This window comes from Patiria miniata, unplaced genomic scaffold (assembly GCF_015706575.1).
Source record: "Patiria miniata isolate m_02_andy unplaced genomic scaffold, ASM1570657v1 HiC_scaffold_30, whole genome shotgun sequence".
NCBI classification, from domain to species: Eukaryota; Metazoa; Echinodermata; class Asteroidea; order Valvatida; family Asterinidae; genus Patiria; species Patiria miniata.
This window is the reverse complement of record NW_024037070.1, coordinates 9,060,853-9,088,543: the sequence shown is the minus strand read 5'-3', so window position 1 is coordinate 9,088,543 and position 27,691 is coordinate 9,060,853. Positions and strand designations below refer to the sequence as shown.

The 27,691-nt window shown below is 41.3% G+C and overlaps 3 protein-coding genes and 1 non-coding gene across 6 annotated transcripts; 1 reads left to right on the top strand and 3 right to left on the bottom strand.

Moving 5' to 3' along the window:
- Window positions 1-778: 778 nt before the first annotated feature.
- Window positions 779-11,768, bottom strand: LOC119739362 (mRNA (2'-O-methyladenosine-N(6)-)-methyltransferase-like). 3 transcript variants are annotated; one of them, XM_038214274.1, is made up of 15 exons: window positions 11,493-11,768; window positions 9,398-9,844; window positions 9,032-9,186; window positions 8,366-8,520; window positions 7,889-8,036; window positions 7,274-7,357; window positions 6,646-6,745; window positions 6,110-6,272; window positions 5,658-5,833; window positions 5,356-5,442; window positions 4,777-4,961; window positions 3,991-4,084; window positions 3,060-3,160; window positions 2,313-2,387; window positions 1,350-1,905 (listed from the first exon to the last, which is right to left on the bottom strand). In XM_038214274.1, the coding sequence occupies exons 2-15, from the start codon at window positions 9,758-9,760 to the stop codon at window positions 1,350-1,352; spliced, it is 2,442 nt and encodes an 813-aa protein (XP_038070202.1). In that variant the 5' UTR covers window positions 9,761-9,844; window positions 11,493-11,768. The 3 variants fall into 3 exon arrangements, with proteins under 3 accessions (XP_038070204.1, XP_038070202.1, XP_038070203.1); XM_038214275.1 differs by having other exon boundaries at window positions 9,398-9,762; XM_038214276.1 differs by lacking the exon at window positions 11,493-11,768 and having other exon boundaries at window positions 779-1,905; window positions 9,398-9,760.
- Window positions 11,769-12,517: 749 nt separating this feature from the next.
- On the bottom strand, window positions 12,518-15,117 carry LOC119739361. Its single transcript, XM_038214273.1, has 2 exons — window positions 15,049-15,117; window positions 12,518-14,655 (listed from the first exon to the last, which is right to left on the bottom strand). Exon 2 carries the CDS (start codon window positions 14,637-14,639, stop codon window positions 13,485-13,487), a length of 1,155 nt encoding a protein of 384 aa, XP_038070201.1. The 5' UTR covers window positions 14,640-14,655; window positions 15,049-15,117; the 3' UTR covers window positions 12,518-13,484.
- Window positions 15,118-15,338: 221 nt separating this feature from the next.
- Window positions 15,339-26,991, top strand: LOC119739359 (transcription factor 25-like). The gene is made up of 15 exons (XM_038214268.1): window positions 15,339-15,649; window positions 16,249-16,440; window positions 17,123-17,328; window positions 18,009-18,091; window positions 18,316-18,349; window positions 18,938-19,034; window positions 19,504-19,603; window positions 20,150-20,336; window positions 20,515-20,620; window positions 21,336-21,467; window positions 21,909-21,997; window positions 22,409-22,567; window positions 23,029-23,199; window positions 23,947-24,031; window positions 25,046-26,991. The coding sequence occupies exons 1-15, from the start codon at window positions 15,479-15,481 to the stop codon at window positions 25,250-25,252; spliced, it is 2,019 nt and encodes a 672-aa protein (XP_038070196.1). The 5' UTR covers window positions 15,339-15,478; the 3' UTR covers window positions 25,253-26,991.
- Trnaa-agc lies at window positions 22,735-22,807 on the bottom strand. Its single transcript has one exon. It is a non-coding gene; the product is annotated as a tRNA-Ala (tRNA).
- Window positions 26,992-27,691: the final 700 nt, after the last annotated feature.

Here is a 27,691-nt window from a genome sequence, read left to right as displayed (position 1 = left end):
TTCATTTTTGAACGCTCTGTTCCTTTGAAACCATGCTCGTACATTTAGAAGCAGTGCGGCTTCTTTTAAAACATTCCTGTCCTTTTGAAATAATCCTGTACCTTTTAGAACACTCCTATTCGTTTGGGAATGACCGTTGTTCATTTTGAAAGAGTCCGCTTTCCGCCTGTTTTCCCCCTTTTTTGGGAATGTTCATGTTCGCTTTGGAACACCCCATTTCTTCATGTTACACATTCCCAGTGGCAACAGGGTGGTTTACTACAAAAACAGGCTAGCCTCCATAAAGGAACCCTTTTCAAGTGTTCAGAGTTTGGGGTTGAAACTCGGGGTTTAACCGAGTTGAAAGACACCTGCCATACCAAATTTTTAACTGGCTCAGGTTTGAAATTGTTCTTTTATAGAATTTTTTCAACAACTTTATTTACCTTTCTTTAACAATTGACAATTTCCAGCGCCTTGAGTACCTAATTGTTGGTAGATACGTGCGCTATATAAGACCCCTTTATTATTATTGCCAAGAAAATATGTGTGCAATTTAAGAAAACAAATACATATCGCCCCCCCCCCCCCCTCTGAAAAATGAAAACTTTTAACAGTTGTGAGCTTTCTCCAGTTATCTTTTCGGTAATTATTGAAAAACAATGACCTTTTATTTACACATACTACAGATAAAAAAAAACAAATTCCTCATGGTTACAAGTAATATACAATTCCACATGAAAAACACTTAGGACAAAAAATTCAACAAATGATTTCGTTGGCCTCTAAGACTCTTGCAATTATAAGCATTTTTTTTATTGCCTTCAGGCATTCCCCAACAAAATTGGACAGATTAAAGAATAAACCAGCATACAAAAAAAAAAAAATTGACGTGCTGGCTGATTGCAAAAGCACTGAATACTTTATGAAACACAATGACATACTTAAAACCACCTCCTACTATTAAAAAGCTGCACCAAAATTTAAGCCCCTTGCACAAGATGTTTTTTAACTCCAATATCTACAAGAAAATAGCTTTGGCTCATTCAGCGTTTGCAATTAAAACCCACTGACTGCATTAAAATTTGCCGTTTTGCATTCTGCGAAATAAGCATTTGGGGCTGTTGAACAGAACTGTACATGTGTCGCAGTGCAAGAATCGGTGAAACTTATTGGGTGAAATACCCTGTCAGTTTGCCATACAAGACAAATATCTACAACCAGATATTATAGAGTGTGGAGCAAATCTGACAGCTGAGGGGTCAGTTATCAAAAACGTTAGGAGCTAGGGGGCCACTCAACATATCACGGCCACTCATAGACATTTTTCCTGACACTTGCAAATGACGGGCTGTCACGGAGCAGAGTATTCACTTGACGATTCTCGTGTCAGGTCTTGAGCTGCTGGCATAATCGCCGTGGAGATCGCCCTGATGGTTGCCATCTCGTCCCGGTCTCTGGTCATTATTAGTCCTGTCTCTGTGGCCCCCTAGAGGCCTATCATGCGTGGATCCACCGAGGGGCATTACAAGGGATGCATCAGCTCCCATCTTTCTCCTGTGGCGAGGGTCATTATCCTCACTGACTCTGTTCGACGCTGAGTTGCTTGGGGAGTCCTCTACCACTCGTTTCTTCCTCTGAGGGTCATCTCCAGTCTCAGCATCCAGGCTTCTTTTCTGAGCTTTAGGTCGGTAGTGTGGCGAATCAACAGAGGGTGTACTCTTGTTAACGGGACCCCTTTCTGTTGCCAGTTTCTTCCTCGGTGGTCCATCCTCAGCTTCGCTGTCCAGTGCTCTCTTCTGCGGCCGGTAAGCGTCCATCATGGCCTGGATTTTCTCGTTCGTCGGGGTCCACTTCTGATATCCAGCCTCGTTCTGCAGGAAGAAGATGGCGGTTCCATGGACGGCGCGGTAGTTTATATCATCCCTGTATTTACAATGGGGTTGGAAATAAAACATTGGGCTTTTAATTGGCTGTGTGTTGACTATAGACGGTGCTATTTGGCCTGCTTAGAATTTTGCCAATATAGAACTAAATTTTACGATGCCACATCTATTGTTACATCACATTTGTGTTGCAGAAATAAAATCGGAAAATTCGTCAAAATAGGCCAAGAAGGCTGGAGTGGCTATAGCTCCCCCCCCCAACCAGAGTTTTGAAAGGAAATTTGAAAACAAAGAGAGTTAGGTGGAACTTCTAAATGTATTGCACCTGTTTCTTTTGACTGGACTCCTTAACTGACTTGTGATTTACTTTTGACCGGACTTGTGACAGCCTTGTGATAGACACGACTACAGCCTTGGCACTGTTATTGTTTTGTAATGTTAACTTACTCTGAACACGCATGTTGTCCTCCGCTCCGATACTCGTGCTCATAGGCTGATACGGTCTCCTGTCTTCTCTTGAACCTGTGAACGAAGTTTTCAAAGATGACATTCTGAAGATTGAGACAGTTACGGTCAATTCATTGTAAACAATCTCTCCAAGCTTAAATAGTTTAACATTGGTTTCCGACTGGCTTAGACTCTCATTTTGTTATTTTACTCTTTGCATACAGTGAATCATTAAAATGATTTAAAAACCCCCAAAACAAAACAGGTGGACATGACCAGCCAATAGACCATTATCATGTTGCGGCCATCTTGATTTTTGGAGTGCTCTATGAATGCCTGTCATTGCTGGGCTCAAAGAGCAAGCCTATGGGCTCCCTGTGCCAATAAAAGAGGGCGCTCTTTTAATCATTACACACCGAATATGCATACTGTACTGGTTCGCACGCGAAGTACGCACGACTTATTTATCCTGAATGTGCCAGGCGTCATCAGCGCACGAATGATCTCCCAGACTAATCCCCGCCCCATAACTGAAGTCCGCCATGGATGGACTGGGAACCAGTCTAGGTCTCCCCAACTCTCCTTGTCTGGCCGTTGATGGGGTACTGTGCCAGAGCCCATTGTCCTCTGATTGACTGAACCACTGACTGACTGACTGACTCCCCGAGTACAAATAATGTCCTATACTTTGCCATTTGGGTCAAGCTCTACTAGGCATGTACTATGAATAAATGCATATAGTCTGACCTGCTCTGCTCCATGTTGACCAGTGCCGCAGTGGGCGGGTTTCTCCATTCCGGAATGAAGACGATGAAAGACAGAGGATCTGTCGTGTTGGCCAAGAGACGCTGTGTACAAATTCAACAAATCAGAGTTACTTACATCTCAAGTAACTTTCTACTTTAACTCATCTCGCATAACTGTCGGCATCTACTGTCTAGGGTGCCGTCAAATGGTTATATTGATATGTGGGTCATTCAAAAATTTAGGGTTCAAAAATGTGACATTTTCCCTGTCCCTGTTACTTTGTTACTTTGCAATTTACCATTCAAGTATCATTCAGAATGACTTCAAATGATTTTTATTTGTTGGGTAGGTAGTTTGCTATTCATAATCACTCTTGGAGGATGACTGCATTAAGGAGTGCATCAGAATTATAAAATCATAGATGTCAGATGTAAAAGGGACCCCATATACATAAAATGACCCATGTGCAATGGTACTTGGGTTTACACGGTGACAGGGAACATGGGTGTTTGTGTTCTTGGGCAAGACACTTTACCACAATTCCCCCTCTCCACCCAGGAGTATGAATGGGTACCTGTGATGAGGGTATGGTCTCGAGCTGCTGTAGAAAAATGGTCTCGGGCTGATGAACATGGGTAATTATGTTCACACACTTTGAGAAACTGCTATAGCGCTACATAGTACAGAAGAACCTCATCTTTATACAACTTAATCCTCGGAGTCTTAAAAACCAACCGGGGTTTCAGAGGATTTTTGCAAGATTGAGGAAGTTACGGTCCAGTCATTATTACTTTTAAGGAGAATTTATGCCCTTGACATTTTAAGTACACGTGCAAAGAATTTCCAAAAGGTTTGGGTACTGTGGAAGATTCTGGAGGAGTTTGAAATATTAATCGCAAAAAAAATGAGTTACTGGAAAAAGGAAATATACCTCAAAGTGGGCAACCATGGCTTCCATGAGTTCCTCACCGAAGGGGGGATTGGCCTCAAAGGACCCACTGACTGGGTGGAAGTCAAGCACAGGACTACAACAGGAAAAAGTAGAAACGGGGAAAAAGAATTGAAAATAATGTTCCAGCTCAATCCACCACTGCTGGCAGACTTATAACACTTTCTTCATAGTAAACAGTAATCTGGATAATTAATTACATCTTTTTTTAAAACTGTTGTTTGTAAAAACGTTTAGCCATCAATGTTGTTAAATCCATCACAGATGCTTCCAAAGTCCCCACAAGTCAATCACAAGCCACCAGTCTCCAATCAAGTTACAAAATATTCAAATGAACTCTGACAAAGGCATTCCTTTGTTACTTTTCAGCCCCTGATCATTGTGAGCGGACTTATGAATGGATTTGTGATAGACTCGACTACAACACTGGCAGCAATGAGTGATGCTGTGTACATAAAATGGTTGACTTTACTTCTGGGGTATCTTCTTTCTTGTGGCTTTAACACCCCAGATTTTGTGATTCCTAAAAATGCTTAAAAAATGTAAAACCAAAATTCCAAATATGCACACCATGTTTACATGTACATGCAGAACAATATTTGACACATAATAGAAACCTACAACTAACTGCGAAACAGCCAGCACATTAGATTTCCTCACAAATCAACAATGCGGCTACAGAAATAAGCCTGGTTCCCTTTGGCTTCAAAAGCAAATCGGTGGTTGCGACACAACAGATAACGACTTCAAATGAGTCTGGGTACCTACCCTCTTGAGCCAAAGTAGCAGTCCGTGTCTGCAAACGCTGAGCAGAACTGCTTAAAGTAGCAGTTGAGCGGCGAGGCAAAACACTCAAAGGTTACGCCAAAGTTGTCGTGCAGTGACTTGAAGACGTTGACGGGCAGCGCCCCCTGGAGGCCGTGACCTTCGTACTGGCCGACTCCAAATAAGGTCTGGGGTCAAAGGGTCAAGTGGGGGTCAAAAGGTCAAGGAAATTAGATTCAATTATATATAATTTTATGGATTCTGGTAACGGTTCAAAGGTGGGATATTTTCCTCATGATCTTTGATTTAAACCGCGTTTAAAATTTCGAGAAAAAAAAACACACCCAAAGTCCACAAGATATTTTTAACAACTGTGAAAAAAAAAAGTTGTTGATGATTACTTTCTGTAGGTACAACTTTCTGGAGAAACGTGAAGTTATCTTTGCAATAAATCCTTTGAAATGCAGCCGTGGTTGATGTGTGTGCTTCTGTTCCACTAGGATGGTAGACATCTTGTGCATTCATTATTATTAAATCAAATTTAAAAAAAAACATCAAACATGGAAAGGGTTTATGGTCTACCTGATATCTACGGAGCAGGCACCAAACCCTTGGCAAGAAGTTATATCGGAGTCTGTCGTCATTAATGTGCAGTCTGTACAGTAATTCCTGAATAGGATAAGGAGAAACAGCAATATTGAGAACACATTTGCACTTCATCCATCCCTTTACACTGTTCACAGTCAATCTTTGACATCTTGCACGTGTAGACACTCCTGACTATCTCAAACATCAAACTGAATTCAAATCTTTGGAATAATTTCTGCAACGGCTTTATGAGATGAGACAACATGCATCCATCAATGGGTTATTTTATTTATTACCAGTTTTTTGAGATGGGCTGTATTGATCTTCATCATTTCTCCATTATAGCGAATGCACGTCGTTGCTCCTTCCTCATGGATGTCCACCGTGGGTAGCCTGGGGCTTGGCACGATGGCGTAGACGGAGTAACACGGCATCTTCTTGTCTTGAGGTGGCCTCGTGAAAGGAGCCGGCTCTGTAAGGGGAGAAATTTAACAGGTGGTAACTCAAGGTTTAACAAAAAGTAGGAAATTCCAAGCTTTACAAGATTTTATACGAGAAAAAACTGCATGCCTGGTGTGATTTTTACTTGTAATTAATTCTTGTGTTAGCCATTAAGCTGTGTCTAGAATGGGCATCCAAAACTACGGCTATGTACATTGTCAGCATATTCACATGTAGTTGTCATTGTTGAAAACCTACACGACAACTCTAGAAACGAGATATGGATACGTCTTAGGTCTCATCTGACCTTCAATCTGGTGTTCCTTGAGCACTTCCCAGTGTCTGTCTCGTAGCTTCTTGACAATCTCACAAGACATATGGTACATCTTGGTACAGATGCCTTCCACTGAGGACTGGACTGCTGCGCTCAGATGCGGTCCGCATTGCTCCTTCAGGTGGGCAAGACGTTTCTGTCAGCGAGAACCCCCAAAAATATTCCCATAGTTAGGAATAGTTATCAGAATTAAGATATTCCACTATTTGCCCTTTGAATGGCATAACAACATCCGCACAAATAGCTATACTTGCAAAACAAAGCCTTTTTGGGACTTACTTTGGAGTCTGTCAAGCTATTGGGTCAGAATTCACTCAAGTTGTCAATGCTTGCGACAAAAATTCAGGAGGATTTTTTTGTGCTTAAGAGGGCAAAGCAACCCACATAAAAGCTTTTAAAGAGGGAAGCAGACATTAAAAAAAAAGGAGAAGTTGGGATTTTGGGGAGGTTAAATACAACATACAAACTGAAAATGTTAGGAGACATGGGGACGGCATCTTTGAGCTTACCATGAATTCATCGATGGTACAGCTTTGTCCTGTCCTCAGCCATCGGAACATCTCGTCTACGTTCCATTTGATGATCTTACGACTCTCCGGTGTGGCTTTCCTTTAATAGAGAACACAAAATGATCACTGTCTCAAACTGAAGCACTTGGAACAGTAAGACATGGGTTGTATTCTAATCGAAACAGTGTGCAAGTACCTCCTCAACGGTGAAAAGAGCCAGTATTGAAGGACACTCGAGTGGCAAGGCTGCCATTGCCACTGGTTAGTCCATGCATTGCTACATTTAAAAGGTGGTCTAGATTTTGAAACAAAAATCGTGATCAGAGGGTCAGGGGTTCAAATCCAGCAGCCTGGGATATGTTGTGTCCTTGGGCATACTACTTCACTTTGCTAGCCTCTCCCCACCCTGAGATATAAAAAGGCACCGGCATAATCGTGGGAATAATCTGTGATGGAGATACAACCCATCCGTGGGGATTTAAAATATTCTAACTTGTTTCAAGGCCAAGCCAAGCAGAGATAAGCACTGGCCAGACAAGCCATATTAACCATCTTTAGATATACTTAACCACTTGATGACCACATTATGAAAAACTTAGCTCCAGGTTTGTATATTCTCTTGGCTTACCTGGACTCTATCAACTTCTTGGCAGCCTCTGCATAGTTGTAAAGCAACTTCTTGGCTTCCGAAAACACCTTGGGTCTGTGTAACCTGTTGGCATAAGGGGATGGTTTCATTGTCTTAAGAAGCTTGCAACATCAGCAGAATGTGGAGTGGATCACAGACATGGGTGTGTTTGTCCTTAAAGGCACTTAGTTGCAAATGACCCCAATCTTCACCCCTTTATTACCTTTGGAATAAGCAAGTTTCTGGAATTTTCTGCATGGCTATTAATTTGGGTTAATGCCAACTGAGTGATTTTTTTATTTTAACGTTGAACAAAGAAATTGACTTGAGTAGGGTTTGAACCTGCTACCTCTGGATTGCCGTTCCAGTGCTCTACCAACTGAGCTATCCCGCCCTATGTTGGCGGTTCCCAATTTAGTCCATGTCTTTGTTCAAGGGGCGCTAGTCAGAAGCCATATATATATATACGATGCTAGCAACATTTGCAATGATGCAAACCTGGGAAATAGCAAACGGGAAGCACTCAGAGAAGAAACAGCTTTCTATTTATAAAAACCACCAATTTATGAAAACATTTTGTAATAAAATCACAGTAATCCCAGATGTGTGCTGTACCTGATGGGAATATCACTCATAATCTCTCGCTTCATGGAGGGGGAGACCTCTGGGGAGCACTTGCTGGGCAACATGGGATCCGTTCCCTTGTCAATGACTTTTCTCTCCAGAAGCCAGCGGTTGAAGGACTCCCTCGGAGCACTGACTCCTGGTATGGAAAATAAGAAACGTTGGAGTGTCTTAGATATCCAGTGAGAGACAGAAACAGTAGTTTTGAGATCAAACTCAGAACCACTGACCCTAAAATTAAACCGACTATAAGAAACACTGCAGAGGACACAAATGGTCAAGTTCAATAAACTGTGAGCCGACAAAGGCACTTAGAGTGCACTTATAGGACAATCTTTGTTCAGACAAATGTGGTAAATGATTAGTAAATGTTTCATATAAATAATTTCACCCATTGAAGCTTTGAACCAGTGGTATTCAATGTGAAATGTTCCGAGTACTTTCTGAGTTTATGAGACATTAGTTTACCTTCTCGTTGCTGGCAGAGTTCATTGTATTGGAAGCGCAGTTTCTGGACCAGGTTCCCCCTCATCTGCTCGATGTCATTGTGGGGCGGTGGTAGCCTGCTTGGGTATCTCTCAAACATCATGGCATTGGTGTTCACTGTAAAATCCCAGAATGGACTGCAGAGAAAAAAAAGAGACAAAAACTTAAACTTCTGATATTAAAAATCTAGGAGTTTTAGTTCACGTTTCGCACTAAGACCCAGTTACAAATATTTTTGAGTTTAATGTTCAAATTAATTTCCAGTATCCTAACTTGGCCAAAATATGACACCTGGCATGCAAGATTTATTCATAAGCCCCGCCCACCTTTGGTTTGAGTACAAAAGGACTATTTAACAGTACATGTGACTGAGTTACTATGATCACCTGACCAAAAGCTGGGATCTAATTGGTCAACGTGCAGTTTGATTGACAGACAGAAAGGGTCCACTACATTATTTTGATGGATTCAGAACAGGAAAGCGTATTACATTACACATGGGGCTTGATGCCCTAACTTTAGGTATGAAGAGTGTGTTATAAGTCGTATTGCTCAGTATTGATTTTAGATTTCTGAAACTTCTTCACAAAAAAATGCTCAGGGAATTTGATTAAATGGCATTAGTTGTGTCTGTTGGTTGTCACTTACCCTTTAAGGTCAGCCATTTTGATGGTTGGGCTGACGGGAGATTCTTCTAGCGAGTGTCTCCTTGGCATCATTCCCAATGGGGAGGGTAAGTTGGGATGTGGTTGTGGGTGTGGGTGGGCTGGTCGGTGGTCTGTCTGGATACCCAGCGGATCATGCTGTAGAAAGTCAAAGAAAATTCAAGAAAATTAATGCTGACCACTACCTACTTAAATTTGTGGATCGTCATTCAAAGGTATTTCTCCCATTTCTGCTGTAATTTCCTTCTTCATCTGCTATGACAGGACCCCAATGGATAAAGATAAAACCTTCCAAGGGTTGTCCCAGATTTGACTGTTTCACTACAACTGAGCATTTAATTTTGCTCACCCTTGATGCTCCTCTGTCTATCGTAGGCATCTCCCACAACGAATTCTGCGTGAACTTGTTGAAGTAGTAGTTCCGTCCCTCCCGCTTGCTCCAAAACTGCCGCCAGCCGGCCTCCAGGAGCTCAGCTGGTAGATCATGGACGGGATCGGGGCTCTGTGGCATCTGAGGCGAGGGAGTTGACATGGCGGAGCCGTGCCGGTGAGAATGGTTGGCAGGAGCTGGACTCTGCGGGATAGGGGTCTTAGGCTGTTGCAGGATGGGGTTGGGCACCGCCTGGCCAGCCTGAGGCGAGGCTGCCGAGGCGTGCAGCGGGGCCGTGCCCTTCTTGCTATTGGGCGGCGTCTGGTGCTGGTTACTTTCCATGACTGCAAAAGGAAAGCAATGCCGCAACCAGAATTTTACACTTTATAGTGTTTGTTGATATTTTTGAGTACACATGTCCAAGCACTGTAATAAAAAATAGTCAAAGTAGAAGAGTTAAAGCCAATTTCTTATAAAACCCAATCATATCATTGGTGTTATTGCAAATGACTTCTGCAAACATACTGAGTCTTCTTTAAATCTAATGACCCTATATTTTGGTAATTTTAACTATTAATGCATTTTCCAGTTAATGCCATGCGAATCAAGGGCAATGCGGTTTTGTGTATACATTCATGGTGCATGCTCTTTTGCAGTGATCATCTATCTTATTTTGTAAAGTGGCTATCGTTCATTTGTCGTTTACGGCAGCCCTAACGCAATTTTCAGGGAACCACACAGCTCTGTAAATGATAGCAGTTGAAAGTTGTGTTATGCCATGACAGCTGCCGTAACAATAGCCACGCCCACGACGTAAACAAAAATGTATACTCTGCAATTAAATGTTGGACATGTTGGAGTCAATGAATCTGTGGCAAATGGAAAGGAATGGGAAGGAAAATGTAGTTCAACCAGAACCAGTCTGCACGTCTGCCAGTCAACAAAATGACCAAAACAAATTGAATGACATGTTCTGTCTTCTCAATCTCAGTCTGGCTTCTGACTGTCTGACGTGACTCTGACAAAACTAGACCCGTGAACGTGGCGTTGTATACAACGCCACGCGCTTCCCTCGGGTAAATACAAGCGAAAGCATTCTATCTTTTGATCCGCTACATATGACCATGTATAATTTCGCCCATGGGTGAATCACTTACTTGTTGGGCTTCCTGTGAATATACGCGAGTGTTGGATCTGTCATTGCCAAGAAATTTGATGTAAAATACGGCACAACTTTGTCACAACGAATGTTTCAAAATGATCAGAAATCTAAGACAGGCATGACACTCTGGTACCCCGAGTTCCGCATGCGTAAAACGGTTGGAGTATCACGAGTGGGTACCAGACTAACCGTCTTACATGGCAGGCTGACCGTAATACCATATATATTTCTGCTAAATCCACTTCGAAAGTCTGTCATATTACCCAGTATAATTGCTGGTCCATTGTGCAAGGGTTTGTTTCAGGGATCTTTCAATAAATGAAGGTTTTTCAAACCAAATGTGCCATATTTCTCTAATCTTTTTCATTTTTCCTTCATCTTCATAATTCTGCCGAAAAAAAATTCTGCTGATTTTCTGTACAACTCATTTTTGTATGCAAATATTCTGTCAAATGTAGCCGAAATTCGGCTAGAACGGTCACTCCATCTTTGTAACCGCGGATCGCAATAGAGTCTTTTTACTATAGACTGAAGCGTGGCTATGTATATAGCCACGTTCACGGGTCTATGACAAAACATGTCCGACTCTGAATCTGATGTTCAAAATTACAAAAATAGGGTTTTTAAACTTAAAAGAAAGACTGTCCGATGTTGCAGAAGTCATTTTGAAGCGATAAATACACCCTCCTATGGAGTAAAACGACAGAAGGCCCTTAAATTCACAGGCGATTGTAGCGGTAGGGGGCCTCAATGCTAGTGGCCCGATTACCGAAGAATCCCATTAACCAGTTACGATATTGAAAACAACAAAATCAAACAATTTAAAACACATAATTCTCTTTCAAAGCACCAATTTATTGAACAAATCACATACAATACTGATCTATAACGAATGTTGATAATATTTTTTACCTCAAAAATCAACCACTTTCAGTGCAAAGTAGATCGATTGATGAAAAATCAACGGACAATTTCCAAGAAACGGCGACGATTGGACGCCATTTTGTTAGATTATATCACTGGTGCCCATCAGCTATATGTCGGTGTTATAAAACCAAAGGGTGCCGGATACCAGCTTTTTCCGCGAATTTGTTCCCAGGGGTGTATGTCTCGTTTTGCAAGAAAAGCATAAACGGTAGTATATCTGGGGACGAGAGTGATGAATTTTGAATCACATTGTGTTTTGGGTGACAGTGGATGGGCGGGGCTGCTGGGGTAAGCGGCGGGGGGGGGGGGGTGTCGCGATAGGTACCTTGATGTTAAAAAAACCCAAACCGTTATCATTTAATGTTTGATCAGTCTGAATACACAATAATTTCCTCATGTTTATTTGGCATTATCAAATTGGGGTGGGGTGGGGTGGGGGGGGGGGGGGGGTTTAGGGAAGATTTGGCCAAATAAATACTAGGATGATGTGGGCACTTTTTTCTTTTGGCCAATGACAGATACATGACTGATGGTCTGTTTTTAAAACATCCACCACTTTTATGAGACTTTTCCAAGACGATGGATGCTTACTTTTCTAAAAATTACCATCACTTTTCTAAGACTTGCTTTATAACCTCAAATGGCTACTCATTCATGTTGGAAACAAATATTACGATGCAAGATGTTTGTGTGATTGTGAAAATATAAGTAAATAGGCCAGATTTTGCCATTGATCAAAGCGAAAAGAAGAAAGAAAAAAAATAGAAAATACAATAAATTGATGGCGGCAGGTAAAAGGATGCGGGCGGGGACAATAAACAAAACTTTTTTTTTTTTATTTGACCTTAGTACATGTAGTTGAATAAAGCTGAAATGTTTGGAAGTTGTGCAATATTTGGGACATATTTCATAAACACCAACAAAGATTACATTTTCTCTGACTTGTAACTCAGTGTGCCAACAAGTGTCTTCGAATAACAATACAATAACAAAACAGCCAAACAAAGAAGTAGGTTTTAAAATTTTATTTACAGCACAGTTTAACATATACAGGGTTTAACATTTACACACAGGAGAAGTACAGAAGTTCTTTTGACTTACAGCAGGAATATGAACATCTGAGAGTATATCGATAAGTTGCTTGCAGCGTTATATACACCTACTTAAAATTCTTGATCTACATTAAAACCTACTCAGTACTTCTGTCTGTTCAAATAATATGCATGGGGATTTGTAAAGAGGTATATAACATGTCTAATAATATTTAACAGACCACAGATATATTATATTAAGTACAAAATATATGCACAGGTTGGTGGGAGTCTCAGCCTGACATCAACTACATGTTCAAAATACATCCAATAGATTGAAATGCCCTTCTGTAACCTGTATAAAATGTTCCCCATCCCATGTTATGTAAATTAAAATATCAAGTAGTTGGGGAAAGAGTGGCAGCAATCTCACATCAACTTCCAAGTTAAAAAAAATGCATTAAATAAAAAAATGTCCCTCTGTGTATTACATCCACTTTTATATTTTATCACTTTTAAACCTTATATGCCAATAGAGCTTACTGACCCTGGAAAGCCATTAAAAAATATGCCCACTGAGTGACACACGATCATCATTTTAAGTGTTTCTCAATACAGAAAACAACCCTGTAGACATTGTCAATTACATTGAGTGATAAGGACTTAGAAAGTTTTACCCTTTTGGATGCACATGATTAGTTTGTTCAGTTTTCCCCTGCGCATAACAGGAACAATAGTTGTTACTCATGACAATTCCGAAATGCAATAACGTGATTGTGGTTGTGCATATATTAACAATGACACCTGTTTGATAAACTGTAGGCCAAAACTAATGCAGGATGTCAACTTTAAAGTGAGAAAATTTGTCGGTGGCAGTGTGAATATCTCACTGTTGTCTGCATGGACACAATTTCCTTATTTCTCTCAGAGTGATGCCATTTTAAAACTAGAATATGAGAGGGCTGCTTTTATGGCGTTCACAGTAGCAAGTTGCACGAAGAACATCCTCCAGTTCACTGGGGCAACTCTCCCTCCAACCTTCTCTAAGAGGACTAGTGTTGAAGATGTTGAGTTTAGGAGCACCATTCCTCACGACGTTATACAGACATTGGATTTTCAGAGCCTTCCTTGGAAGGATGGGCCCAGTCCAGGCTGTCCTAGCATCACAGAAGCGTTTGAGGTTCGGTAAGGTAACACTCCAGAGGAAGAAGCCTGAGCAGGCTGCGATGTCCAGTTCTTCCAGGGTTTCTGATGACATGGTGTACTGAGGGTACAGCTCACTGTCCCTGAAGGGTACAGCAACCTCCAACTTGAACCTCCTCAGCTTTGGGAGCTCTTGGAGAAGCCTGTTCAACAGCCTTTGGGGAAGGCCGTGGAAGACCCAGTACTTGGACAACTCCAGGGTTGTGATGCTTTTGAATCGGCAGAGTAGGCTGATGGAGCATGGTGACCAATCAAAGGGCATTGTGAAGCCCTGGATTCCTGGGCTGCTTTCTTGTAAGATCATGAGGAGCTTGTGGAAAGATGTAACTCGGGATTCCTTGGCATCCACTGCGGCTCCGCTGAGGAACCAGGGGATGTGAGGGGTGTAAGTCCAGTTGCACTGAATTGTGTGCAGTTCCTGGGCATGTGTCATCTGCAGTAAGTATACCAGAAGTTTCAACCATATCTCATCACCCTCATGCAGGTCAAATTCAAAGAGGAGCTCACGAAGTAGGGCTTGTCGGGACACCAGATGGAACACAAAGTTCTTGACCTTCTCCTTCAGGACTTGGCACTCCAGGGCTGGCGATGGAATTGGAATGTGCCTGCTCTTCTGATGGTAGAGCAGTTCTACAAAATCTGCCTTGGTCCAAAGGCACGGAGTCCGTATCAAGTCTGTCCATGATGTACAAACTAGGGCGGCAGTACATTTTTCCTTGTCCGTCAGATAGGCGAGGATTTTCACTTTGCATTCATTTGGGAGCTCTCCAAAGGGGAAAATGTCGTCTTGCTTCTGATCTCTTTGGCCGAGGAATTTCCGTCGCCTCATTGTCAGTAACACTTTGCTCTTAAAGCCTCTCCGTTCTCTCCGAAACATTTTCTTGTTATTTGCTGACATTGAGATTGTACTGACCCTGCAAGAAAAAAGGCGACACTGATAGCATTTTTTTATTTTAACTTTTAGCCTTCAACACAAAACCTACTTTGAGAAAGGCTCCTTTCACGAGAGGTGCCTTCTAATTCTAGAAGTACACCCAACCCTGAATTGGGAAAGTGGGTGGGAGGGGAAATTATGGTAGTGGTAGGGGATTAGGTTTAGAACACTATCAGTGAATATCAGCTGCTAAGGTACAAATAATAATGCACTTCTGCAAAAAAAAAAACACCCATAATCATATTCATAATTTATACAAAGTAAACAACAAAACGTAAAATCATGGGTAAGCAAGTGCTGTCAAGAACAGCTCAAAAATTCATGCTATTTGGTCGAATATAATGAATGTCTGAATGATATGACAAACACGTACTGCGGGGAGAAAATAGAATGATTCCTGCATAGACAGGAAGTATAACTCAGTTGCCGAACCGTCTTTCCTCCAAGTCCAAGCTAAGGTGCGTTTGCGAACTGATGACTGAAATGTTGTTGTTTGGATTGCTCTTTAAGTATGGTTACCGTTCTACAAACCCATGAAAATCGAACAAAGTTCGTTTGGGAACTAGACTAAGAATAACCCAGACGTCTTTTTCCATATAACGCATTCAGACAGATGACACTCAATCAACTTGGCTGCGGGGCCAGTCTGGGATAGGACGTATGCAAGGTATGTGCTATTTTAATCTTACCGTGTTTACACGTACACACACGATTTTTCAGATATAACTTTGTCATTTTATTTCACTACTAGAAGTACCACAGAAGTGCCTTTTTAAATAAAGTACGCGACGCAATAGAACAGGATGTCTTCCAGAGCAATGAGAAAACTTCATGGGGACCGGAGTTTGGATGAACTTCGGAGCCGTGTTCTCGAAGATGATCATGATGCGGCTGAAGATGAGGATGTTGATAAGGATGACGATGAAGATGAAATGGAAAGACCAGCTGCCGCACCGTTCAACCCGTTTGAGTTGGTCAGATCCGCAGTTAAATTTTATCTATAATATTGGAATTTGGAGATGTTTTATTTTAACAACATATGGATATATATTGTAAGCATATATATTAAAATAAATAAATAAAAAAAAACCTCTAAATCTAGTTTGGCATGTTTGGTATGTTGTCAGGAAATTAAGGTTTCTTTGCATTATTTAGTGGGGTACAGAGTGAGTAGACTGAATAAAAAGTTTCTTAAATGAACTTTGGGAAGAATAGGTTATCATAACATCACTGTTTCACAAATATGTGATACAAATATGTTGAAAGATAATTCAAAGACAATTTTTACACCTCCCATGGACTTTGTACAGAATGACAAAGTGGCATTTTCATCATGGCACCACATATTTTTTTTACCCAAAATTTGGAATTTCTTTCAACTTCCTGCTTAATAGTTTCCTTAAGAGTTTAGTGTCATCAGAGCTTTTTTTCAGTTAAGTTATTTTCCACTTATTCAATTCTTAGGAAATAAGTACATTTGTCCTGCAATAAAGTGCAAACCCTCACTTCAGTAAAAATCTTCAGAAAAAAATATGTATTTTTATAACAGATTTTTCATAATTATTTATTACAGTTGCAGGAAGATGGCAACGATGTTGAAAGTGATGGAAATGATAGAAGTACATCATTCCCTCAACAAGGAGTCCAGACGTCATCCAAACAAACGAGTCGTGAAACAGCCACAGGGGCCAAGAGGAAGAAGAAAAAGAAGAAGAAAAGGAAGCAGGCTGACAGCGAGACAAAAGCTGAAGATGTGCCTGAAAATGTAAATATTCAGGCTTGGAAAAACTGTACTCCCCCAAAAATTATCGAATTATGGATAAAACTTTCTCATGCACTAACAGTATATGAATAGCTAATTTTTAAAAAATTCAAAATACTTATGCTATTGAGTCTGGCCAGCTGCCAATGTTTAAATATAGATGACTTGAAAGTATCTGCTATCTCACGTTGTGAAAAATTATTGTTGAAAAAGGATACCTCATTTGTTACAATAAAGATTGACCAGTCCCGAAACATTCTGAAAACTTCTAAAAGAAATCATCAGTTGCATCAGTATATACTGCCAAGTAATATTCTTAAGAAATGAGACTTAGGCAGGTGGTGTTTATGCTTATTGCCAAAGATCTTTCTGTTTTTCTTTTATGAACTCTTACAATTCCTATTTTTTGGGCAGTTGAAAAAGTTTTAAAAATTTAACCTCTCAGACATTGACCATTTTTCAAACCAAGGTTCTGTCCTCAGTTTCGGCTTTGTCTTTCCCAGAAATGTTGTTTTTGATGTTCCTGTAACAGAAATCAGATGTGGACTAAGTTGAAATCTATTCAAGGTTAGGGGCCTTTATTCACAACTCTAAAGCCAGAAACTGAAGTCGGGACAAAGCCCAAGTTTCAAAAATAGCCTCAGATACAATAGCCAATTCACCTTTAACCTATGTCACATGACAGGAAGATGAAATTGATGCCAGCGTCAGGGAAGTCAATGCTATGCTTGGAGCTTTGCCCAATGGAAGGGCAGGGCAGATTACCCACGGTGCCACCGCTGTTCCCATGGAAACCAAGGCGGTGCTGGCAGTGGAACACAAGAATCTCAATGCAGATAACGAGATGCGGAGAATCTTTGGCTCGAATGTCGTCAGGCAAACTGAGCAGAGGTAAGACAACATTACTGTGTATACTCATTAGTAGTATGAGTTCATTTCTGGTACTGAAACCGTGGATTCCTCAAAAGCTCCCATGTCACTATAGCTCACAAGACTTGAAAACCATAAAGAGAAGATAATGAAGAAATGTTCAGTTTTAGAGGTGGGAGGAAAACCCCAGAGAGGAAATATTGGGGGGAACCCCAGTGTCAGGTAGGGGACTGCCAACCCAACCCGCATGTCTGCCACAGAGGTGCAAGGCGTGGATAGAACCACTGCACCCACGTGCTTGTCTCCCAAAGTTTGGCAATTACCCAATGGTTGAGCATTTATCAAGTATTTTTATAGGTATCACAGTTATTTTTGTAAATTGAATTTTGTGAATCTGATATTTAGAAAATTATGGATTTTTTTTTTAATTCATTAAGAAAACTATCTGTTATATTTTTTCTTGGAAAAAGTTTTTAAATCTAGAACAGGAAATTGTTTTTACAATTTCAGAACTTTCATGCAGCAATTTGAACATGTGGGAATATAGGGGAAAAGGAAACCGTTGTTTACATCTTCAAAAATAAACGGGAGATCTACAGGAAGATTTATACCCCAAAACTCTGTTTGAAATGTCATGACTAATGATTAAAAATAGTAATTTATTATTGAATAAATTCAGGCTGTCTTATATCCCTGCTCAGGAAAAGAGGACGACGTAAAGCATATCAGCGATCAACTTGGCTGGTCAACCCAAAAGCTGAATGGCCCAACATCGGAAAATCAGGTGAGTAACGGTTCACCTTAATGCAGTCTTGACATGAACCATGTTCCTATTCCATGAATATGAAACTTGGCAATTATATCTGTATCAAGTGCCTTTACCTCTGAATTTTTTTTTCCAGTTTAAATCTAAAGCAGTATGTTGTCTGAAAATCAACGGAGTCTTCCAGTCAGTTCATTGAATGACAGGATTTTGTTCTTCTTTTCTGTTCTTTTCTTCTCCAACAGGTTTATCCATGAGACAGCTTGAAATAAAAGGCGGGTAAGCTACAACTCTAATTGTAGTAAACTAAAAAGCTTTCTTAATTACAAAATACAATCCATATGAAGCTAACAGTATGCACAGGATGTGCCCAAGCAATTTAAATATGGGAGGTGACCACAAAATTGTTGTAGAAAGACCAAGACAGGTAGTCAAGTAGTCAGACATTCTTTCGAGTTGCTGACTGCTGGAGATTTTGGGAGGAAGGGAATGGGTGGGGGGGGGGGGGCTTTCACATGTGGATAAGTGCGGATGGGGCTCACTGACCTATAAACCAATGGACGATTATTTGAATGTGTTGTTGATCATGGGAATATACTCCCGCTTGTAGATTCTGTAGTGTTTTGAGGCAATTTAAATGACCTATTCACTTGTTACGTCAAAGCAAATAGGTCATAGTGTGCAGCATCCAGCTCAGTTAATTACGAGATAATTGGAGTGGATACCATTCAAGTCAAGCTCGTGTTCTTTGAGGTGGCCCTTTGTCAAACATTGTAAGATATAAACCATTATTTTGCTGACAATGATGACAATTGGGGTGGCAGTATGCACAACCATATCACTCATTGCTTGTTGATTATTCACCAGGTATCAGTACTTCACTCTTGAGCACTCAAAGGACTACCAGCAGGTTCAGTTTCAATTTCTGGACGCCGTAGAATCACTCAACCCACAGAATCTAACGGTAACAACCCATTCTGTCCCATTTTCTACCCCTCGTCCCCCCCCCCAGCAACACCCTGCCCAATATTAAAACTTGACTTTTCAAAATTAGATTGTTTTGTGCTAATAACAGTATTTTGTTTTGACCCTTCATCGACATATTGTTGCTGTACAAGAGCTTACTCCAGCTGGACTCGAACCCACGACCTCCTGCTTACTAGTGCAGATGTCTCAGTCTACCACTAAGCTTTAATGGGGGTCAACCGCGTCATAACCCATTAGTTCCTGTCCTGCTCAAACTGCCCTGCCTGTCACTTTCAAACTGCTCAGGCCAACACTGTATGGTTTTATACATTCATCAGGGATTTAAATACAATGTAATACAATGTTATCAAAGTGCTAAGAACCAATTTTGTCCATCGGTCCCCAAATGTTTCAATATGGTGTAATTCATGTGAGTAAGTTGAAATGTTTGTCGTGTCTTAACCTAGGTTCTGCTTCAGATGCACCCTTACCACATCGACACCCTTCTACAACTCAGTGAAGTCTGTAAGATGAGCGAAGACAGACAGATGGCCGCTGAGCTTGTTGGTGAGTCATACTAGAACACTACATCAATAACTCACTCATATATAGAGTCAGAGATCGACTAGCATGGTGTTGTCCTTGTGACCTCTGACACAAGGTCAGTTTCATTGCAATAGTCACATGAACACAGCTAGCTAGGCACAATTCGTGTGCATTCGTTCTTGAGAACTAGACGACTACAGACGAGGAACCAATACAATTTTAGAATCTTTGCGGGAATTGCTATCCTATTTGAGATGTCAGATCTCTAGCCTAGTTGACTAATGTCAAATTAGTCCTGTGTGTTACGTGGTAGAGCCAGTTCATGATGGTGTACCATTTATGTTTATTTGGGTCTCTTTTGTTAAACCGACGTATAATTTGATGTTTTCAAATGTGTCCTTTTCAGGTTAAGTTTTTACATAAAATGATTTTTAATAATGCAAAGTCAGCTTAACACAAATCAAAATTGGCCTTATCAATTTCAGATTATAAAGTGCAGGACATTGTAACAAGCAATAAAATTATTGAATTGATTCATTTTTCTTTTCTTTTCTTTTGACTGACTAGAGAGGGCGCTGTACAACATTGAGTGTAGCTTCCACACAATGTTCAGCTTGACACAGGGGACGTGTCGACTGGACTACCGAAGGGTAGAGAACAGAGCATTCTTCTTGGCCCTGTTCAGACACGCGGTGTTCGTGGGTCAGCGGGGCGCAAATCGTACCGCTCTCGAAATCTGTAAACTACTCTTGAGGTAAATTCCAGAATAAAAAAAAAACCAGTTTTTTTTTTACTCTCCTGAACATGGTAATCCTTAATTTCCATTTAAAAACGACTTAATGTCACACAAATCACATTATATGTAAAACCACTATGATATAAATTGACCGAGGTATTGTAGTATCATTTCTGTTTGTGAACTCTCATTTCAGTCTTGACCCAGACACTGATCCGCTGGGCATCTTGTTGATGATTGACCACTATGCACTCAGGTCTGAGCAGTATCAAGTACTGATCAGGATGCATGATGAATGGGAGGTAAGCACCTCCAGCCAACAAATAGTTAGCAGAGCTCCATACCAAGTCATGGGTGGATCCAGAAATCAGGGAAGGGGGGGGGGCTGATTTTTAACGTTGCAAATCAAGACATTAGTCATGATTCTGAACCATTTCAAGCAGTTCGTATTCTCTAACCATGATGTTTGCAGACTTGAGGAGAAGGCTAAGGGAAACGAGTCGGGCAAAATTGGGAGGAAGGTGGTGGGGGGGGGGGGGGGGAGGGGGAGGCTTCAACTTCCCAACTTTCTAAGCCTCCCTCCTGAATCCTAAAATACAAGTATTATGCCAAGTTTTTTAATAGATAAATATCAATTATTTGTTTCCTATGCTGACATTTTGAATCGAAGTTTCAAGGCAAAAGATAAAACGATGTTCTGTTTTCTCATTCATTTGTCATAACCCTCATGTTCCTTTTGAAATTTAATGTGAAAATAAAAAAAAATAACTCATATATTACTCTCATGTCAGCGCATCATTATTACCCCTGCTCATCAGGCCAATAACAAAAGACAACTCTAGGGATGTGTAAGCATTAAGATAAAATTTGCACGCAGGCACCACTACGTATCCCGTGGTTTGTAATTAATATTCAGTGGAGTAGTCATAGACAAATTTTTCTTTTTAAATTTAAGCACCTCAAATGTCATGCATACCAAATTATTAATCTTATCTTTCTTTGTCTTTCCTTGAACAGGCCCACAAGAATCTTTCCCAGCTGCCCAACTTTGCCTTCAGCCTGGCGCTGGCTCATTTCCACAACAGTCAAGACGGCGATACTACCAAAGCTGACTCTTGTCTGCAAACAGCTCTACTCATGTACCCCTCGGTAATGTTTTTCATCTATTTTACCCCTTCTTATTAGCCCTTTACCTCAAATATTCCGGATTAGGTCACACACTCTCAGATGAACCTCGATATCCGTGGGTGTCCCAATTAGAACTCACATTTGGTTGGATTGTCTCAAAATTTGCTGCTGCCTGTAGAATATACAATTTTGTTATAACTGTGCAATCTGTAAACTAGGAGCAGGCTTGATCAAGAACTGTGGTTTTCCAAAGATGAACCAACTGTTATCAAATGCTTCCTACTTGTTGATTGTTGGACTAGTCCAACTAGGGAAGAGAGGTTTTGTGGCGATGTTTGAGCATAATTCAACCGTTATGATGTTTGCAGCTAACTATGGTTGCAAAGGAGCAGGGTACTTCACAAATCAACTACAGGAAGTTGATTTGAGATGACATTTTCTCCTGTGTGACTTTATTCTTAGGCCTTGATGCCCCTTTTGGACAAGTGTAGCATCCAGCCGGACGCCTCAGCCAAGAGGCATCCGTTCTTCTCCCCTGTGAGTTACTGCAAGTAAGTCCCTACAATAATGCCATTTATTTCATGTCTGGTTACTTGTCTTCTCTCTCAGTTTATCTGCTTGCTTGCTCTAGTACCTGCTCTTGCCTACACATTAGCAGAGAGGTAGCCAAGAACTTAAGAAGACATCAAGTCTGTCACAAGTCATCAAGTCTCAAAGCAGTGTTGAGGCTCAGTCCAGCACAAGTCAGGTCACAAGTCTGGTCACAGATCAATCACAAGTCCGATGGGATGAACAATAACAAAGAAATGCCTTTGTCATAGTTCACTTGAACAGCTTGTGACTGGACTTATGACTGGATGACTTGTGATGGACTTGTGATAAACCTATAAGGACCTGTGATAGACTTAACTACAACACTTGCCTCGTGGTCTAACCATCAACTCTTTTCTTTGCACCCACAGCCAGCCAGCAGCACTGACCCAGCTGATAACGCTCTACATCAGCCGGAACTATGCCATGTGGAAGGTGCCCGAGGTCATGAAATGGTTGGAGAGTAATGTCAGTGTGGTGCTACAACGGGTGGACAGTCAGGACCCAGTGGTCAAGGAATATCAGACAAAGTATGTGCCGTGATAAATTCACAGGCATATCTGGGTCCGAGGGAGGGGGGGGGGTTCTGAATTTAAGAGATCCTTACCCCTTTTTGGTTTTTTTTTTCTCAGTTTTTAGCAAAAAGTAAATTGTTTTCTTAAAAGTAAGCTTCTTTTTTTAAATTGAACAAAGACATTGACTGAAGTGGGGTTTGAACCTGCCACCTCCGGATTGCTGTTCCGGTGCTCTACCAACTGAGCTATCCAGCCATATGTTGGCGGTTCCCAGTTTTGTCAATGTCTTTGTTCAAGGGGCGCTAGTCAGAAGTCATGAACCCGTATATGCAATGTTAGCCAGGGATAAGGCCCAACGTCTAATGCTAGCAACATTAGCAAGTCCATCACAACTTCATTCACAAGTAACAGGAGATTAACAATAACACCAAAATGCCCATTACTCCAAGACATATTCATCTTGCGTTTCTCCTCAGGAGGCAGACGAGATATCGAGGTACGCCACGGAACGTCTTCCGTCATATCATCCTGTCCGATATCAAGGATGCAGTCGTGTCCCTCCCTCCAGAGCTGGCCAATACTCCGGTCTTATCCTACGACCCGGTGCCTCCCAAGGATTCTATCATCTCCTATCATATACCTGCTAGGTATGCAGAGATCCCATCGAGGATTTCATCCAGAGTGGGGGAATTTAAAATGGTGGCTTTCAATTACATTGAGGGTGGGAATGTTTCTGTTAGGGTGGGGGAATGTTTCTGTGAGGGTGGGGCAACATTTGTGTCAGGGTGGGGAAACATTTCTGTTACATTTAGGGTGGGGGAATGTTTCTGTTAGGCTGGGGGAATGTTTCTGTTAGGATGGAGGAATGTTAATGTTAGGGTGGGGGAATGTTTCTGTTAGGGTGGGGGAACATTTGTGTTAGGGTAGGAAAACATTTTTGTTACATTGAGGGTGGGGAATGTTTCTGTTAGGGTGGGGAAACATTTCTGTTAGGGTGGGGGAATGTTTCCGTGAGGGCGGGGAAAGTAAAATTATTTCATGTGGCACATTTTGCAGCTCGGAGTGAATTCTCCATTTTTCCATTCAGCTTGGGGGAGTGCGTCCTAGGGTATGCCTTGTGAGACCGCTGATAGAATTTAGTTCAAAATGAAATGATACTTTCAAAATATGCTGTCAGCTGTTATCATTTCACATGAATGTTTGATACATGTTCCGCGAGAAATGTGCTGCTAGTGGTGGATTTTGTCACTGATTCAGACCTCTTTCCATATCTTGAAGAGTTCTTCTCCAGGAATTTTGAAAGCAATTCAAAAGTCATACATTGAGTCAACGCGTTCTTTCTCTACTTGAAGCAGAAGGCAATATATCATCTTGTGCATTTGTTTTATTTACAGACAGCAAAGGGCCAGCAGCCTTCGCGCAGATAACGGCATGTTTGCGGAATTCTTCCGGTCGATGATGCCTTCATATTTACCTCCAGTAAGTCTTATCAACCGTCTCTCCCCCCCCCCCCCCCCATCAACATCTTCTGCAAGACACATATCATGTGAACTGGTTTGATAGCGGGTATGGCAAAAAAGCATGCACAATTCTGTCATCTGAATGCACAAAGTTGTAGCATCTTTGAATGAACATCAGTGTCTTCAGAAGTCCCACCCAATAATCTCTTTGTAACCGTTGTAGGGGTACATGTGCAGATCGCGCCAATGTATTAGGCCAAAACAAATAAGTCTCCGGTTTCTGGTATGCGTGCGCGTCGCCGTAGCCATGCGCGTCGGCAAAATGAAAAAGTTTTTTTTTCAATGAAAGATGATGTCTCAAAACCACCAAACTCACTGGTTTGACTGGAATCCTGCTGCTGCACAATTTTAACGTGTTTTTAGATGGGGTTATGATCAAGAATAAGCTTTATGTGGCCTCTCTGGACTCCCATATATTTGTACTAAGTTTAGTCGGGCACCATTTTGCAGTCATCCGCCGACATTTGAAGCAAAAAAAAAACAGGTAAAAAAAAAAAAAAGCCGCGTCGCCGCACCACTTTTTGGGCAAGCTCCATACCAGAAACCGGAGCCTTTTTTTTTTTGGCCTTACAGAGCATTTTTCCTTTTCGCAATTTGTATTCCTATTGTAGAAGCAGGTGAAAGGTTTGTTCATATGAATAGTGTAGAAGTTTGCAGACTGGCGTCATAGAGTGACTACTGTAGAAACAGTAACAAGTTTACTGGGCATTAGCGGACAAGAAATGCCATAACGAGAATGATCTATTGTGTACGTTGTCTGGAAGTTGTACAACTCTTAAAAAAGGGTGTTTAAGCCATGTTCGTCTCAAGCCACTTCTTTAGGGTGCGTCACTTCTCATGATGTATCCACAAACCTCTTCAAGTTCTCTTCCTTTGCAAAGCCTCAAACTCCATTTGATATATTTAAACACCCCTCCCCCCAAGTCAAATGGATGGTAGACAGTTTTTCTTTCTGTTGTTGCTTTCCTCCCAGCCACCTGGAGCAGCACCTCCCGACCCAGCGGTTCAAGTCGGTGGCGATGACCCGGCCGGTGCAGAAGGAGGCTACTTAGCCCCCAACACCGACCTCCGTCAGAGTCTAGGCACCCTGATGGATGCAATGAGGGACCTCCTGCATAGTCTGAGACCCCCAGAGGGGGGACAGGAGGAAGATGAGGAGGAGATGGAAGAGTTTGATTAGCAAGCAACAGGGATGTAGTCAAGCCCATCACAAGTCCAGTCACAAGTAAATCACAAGTCCAGTCACAAGAGACAGTGGATGAAAGATAACAAAGGAATGCGTTAGTCAAAGCTCATTTAAATAGCTTGTGAGTTGAATTGGGACTGGAGGACTTGTGATGGACTTGCAGGGACTTGTGATTGACTCAACTACATCCCTAAGAAGCAGTCACAAAGAGGAGAGATTGGGCAGTAAGAAATTCATTCTGAGTGGTTTTCAGGCAATCTCAACCCTTTGGAAGGCTAGCACGAGCATTGGTATTTTGGAAAGGAATGGCACTTTTGTCCAGAAAGTCTCTTACGGACCCCTTCAACAAGTACCCCTTCCAAGGTTCCAAAGAAAAAATTGACGAAGACCACTTGGGGGGGGGGGGGGGTGGGGAGGGGGTATTTGAACACATTGCGGGTGTTGCCTGACGCTCACACGAAGATGCCATGGGTTTGGGTGCATTCAGAGTAATATGAGGAGCAAGCATATGTGAGGTGAAGGAGTCTTATTAGGTGAAACTGACTTGCAGAAACATCAATCAGCTGTGATGACAGAGGTTTATTTCACTTTGAAATAGTCCACACCTACAGCGTATAAAGTGACATGAAGTAAAAAGCATATGTTTATAACAAATGCTTTTGGCATTGCAAGTGAAAAAAATAAATCTTATCCTCAAAGTATACTACTTGTATTTAGTTTTTTTTTTTTTTTTTTAAGTGTTAAAAAAAATTGATTAAGAGAGTTTGGCACCATTTCCAGATGTAAACACCTTAAAAGCAATGTAATTTACACCCTCTGATAGTTTTTTACAAAATTGGTGTAAGTATTAGGAAGATTTTTAATAACTGCGAGGAAACCAAAGCCAGTAATAGAATGGCGTCTGGGAATATCATGCTAGGTTGGTTGCCAATAACCATGATGCAACCCCCCCCCCCCCCCCCCCGCCGCCCGCTCCGATATACAATATTAAAATAACCACTTTGATTAAGTTCGGCTTTGTAAGTGAATCTCATCCATTCCACATTATTGAACCGTTGAGAGCAATCATGCTTTACCGTTGGACTAATTCGCCGCTTTGATGACTCCGGAATGATTTTGAAAAACCAATGAGGCCAGAGTCTGTAAACAGCTCTCTTTATAAAACCAGTCGTGTGTGTGTGAGCCTCTCAGCTGAAAGAAAATCTCCAATTGCCGAAATCTCGGTTATTGCGGCAGATTGAATTGTATGGGAAGTAAATTTGTAATAAGTACTTGGGATGAATTTGAGCCTTTTTTTAAATTTTGGCTTTTGAGAAAGATCCTGCCAGAGTCGGAACGTCATGCCCTGTAACTTTATTGATTTGCATATTTCAGGTCAATACAGTCAGTAAGCAATTTTCAGCAGTTTTATTCGTTTTTCATGTAAAACAAAACCTATAACAGAAATTTGGCCGTTCTGATATTACGCAAGTATTTTGTGCACACCACACATAGAATTTATATATTGCATTACTCCACAAATACTCAAATAAATATTCTAAATCACTCTTCTTTTTTTTCAAGTTACAGATGACCTATTTTCACAGTGAACAAACCCCCTAACAAATCCCAGCCACGCCCCTTTTTTATGGCCCAGTTTTTAACGAGCCTTTCAATATTATACGGCCTGTAAGTAACTCGATCATTCAGGCAAGATCCACCTTGATAATAACACCGATATCATCTGTACGTTACTGATATTTCTAAGTGAATGATTTTTCCCAAACTAAGCCAGTCTAGGCATTATTAACCTACTTTTTTTCTATCTCGCATTGCCAACCCAGACGCATAATAATATTATTGTAATACCGCAGATAAACATCGAGTTGGAATCAAAGACTCCGTGAGTAAATCTTTCTGTCGGCGCGGGCTGATCGCCGCGTCGCGCGGTGGCGGGACGGGCGTGTGGCCAGCTCGGCACTCCGCTCTCTCTTCTCTCGTACTTAAGTCCAGCCGGGATCATCTCATGTCGGCATCCCCTTTGAAATCAACGGCGTCCGGGGACTCAACATTCATCGAGGGGCGTTTAAGATAAATTGCCGAGATCGTCTCAAGTTGTGTACTCCGTAATACACCCGTAAATATTTATAACGACATGGGTACATGCACTCTACGAGTCCCGGTCGACGATCTTCAAAGGGAAAGCCGACTGCATTGAAGATGAGACGGCCAAGAGATTCAAATTAAGCATTTATATACTGTACTCCCCACTAATCAACTGATATTACGTTTATGAATAATAACTTTGGGTTTTGTAAGCATCATGTACCTTGTGCTTTTGGGTAATAAGCTTATACTTTTAAGAACTGTAAGTGGATTTTTTTCGGCAGGAGCACGTTTTTCAGTTGTATTTTTCTCCACAGATAGGGCCTAAGTACGAAATGTGCAATTGTA

Excerpts from the sequence above, each read along its gene's own strand:
- LOC119739362 (XM_038214274.1), bottom strand. The coding sequence starts at position 9,760 with ATGGAAAGTAACCAGCACCAGACGCCGCCCAATAGCAAGAAGGGCACG. Across the intron at positions 8,521-9,031 it reads AAAATGGCTGACCTTAAAGG|TCCATTCTGGGATTTTACAG; the intron begins GTAAGTGACAAC and ends TTTTCTCTGCAG. Across the intron at positions 8,037-8,365 it reads ACTCTGCCAGCAACGAGAAG|GAGTCAGTGCTCCGAGGGAG; the intron begins GTAAACTAATGT and ends TTTCCATACCAG.
- LOC119739361 (XM_038214273.1), bottom strand. The coding sequence starts at position 14,639 with ATGTCAGCAAATAACAAGAAAATGTTTCGGAGAGAACGGAGAGGCTTT.
- LOC119739359 (XM_038214268.1), top strand. The coding sequence starts at position 15,479 with ATGTCTTCCAGAGCAATGAGAAAACTTCATGGGGACCGGAGTTTGGAT. Across the intron at positions 18,350-18,937 it reads CAGCTTGAAATAAAAGGCGG|GTATCAGTACTTCACTCTTG; the intron begins GTAAGCTACAAC and ends ATTATTCACCAG. Across the intron at positions 24,032-25,045 it reads TGCCTTCATATTTACCTCCA|CCACCTGGAGCAGCACCTCC; the intron begins GTAAGTCTTATC and ends CTTTCCTCCCAG.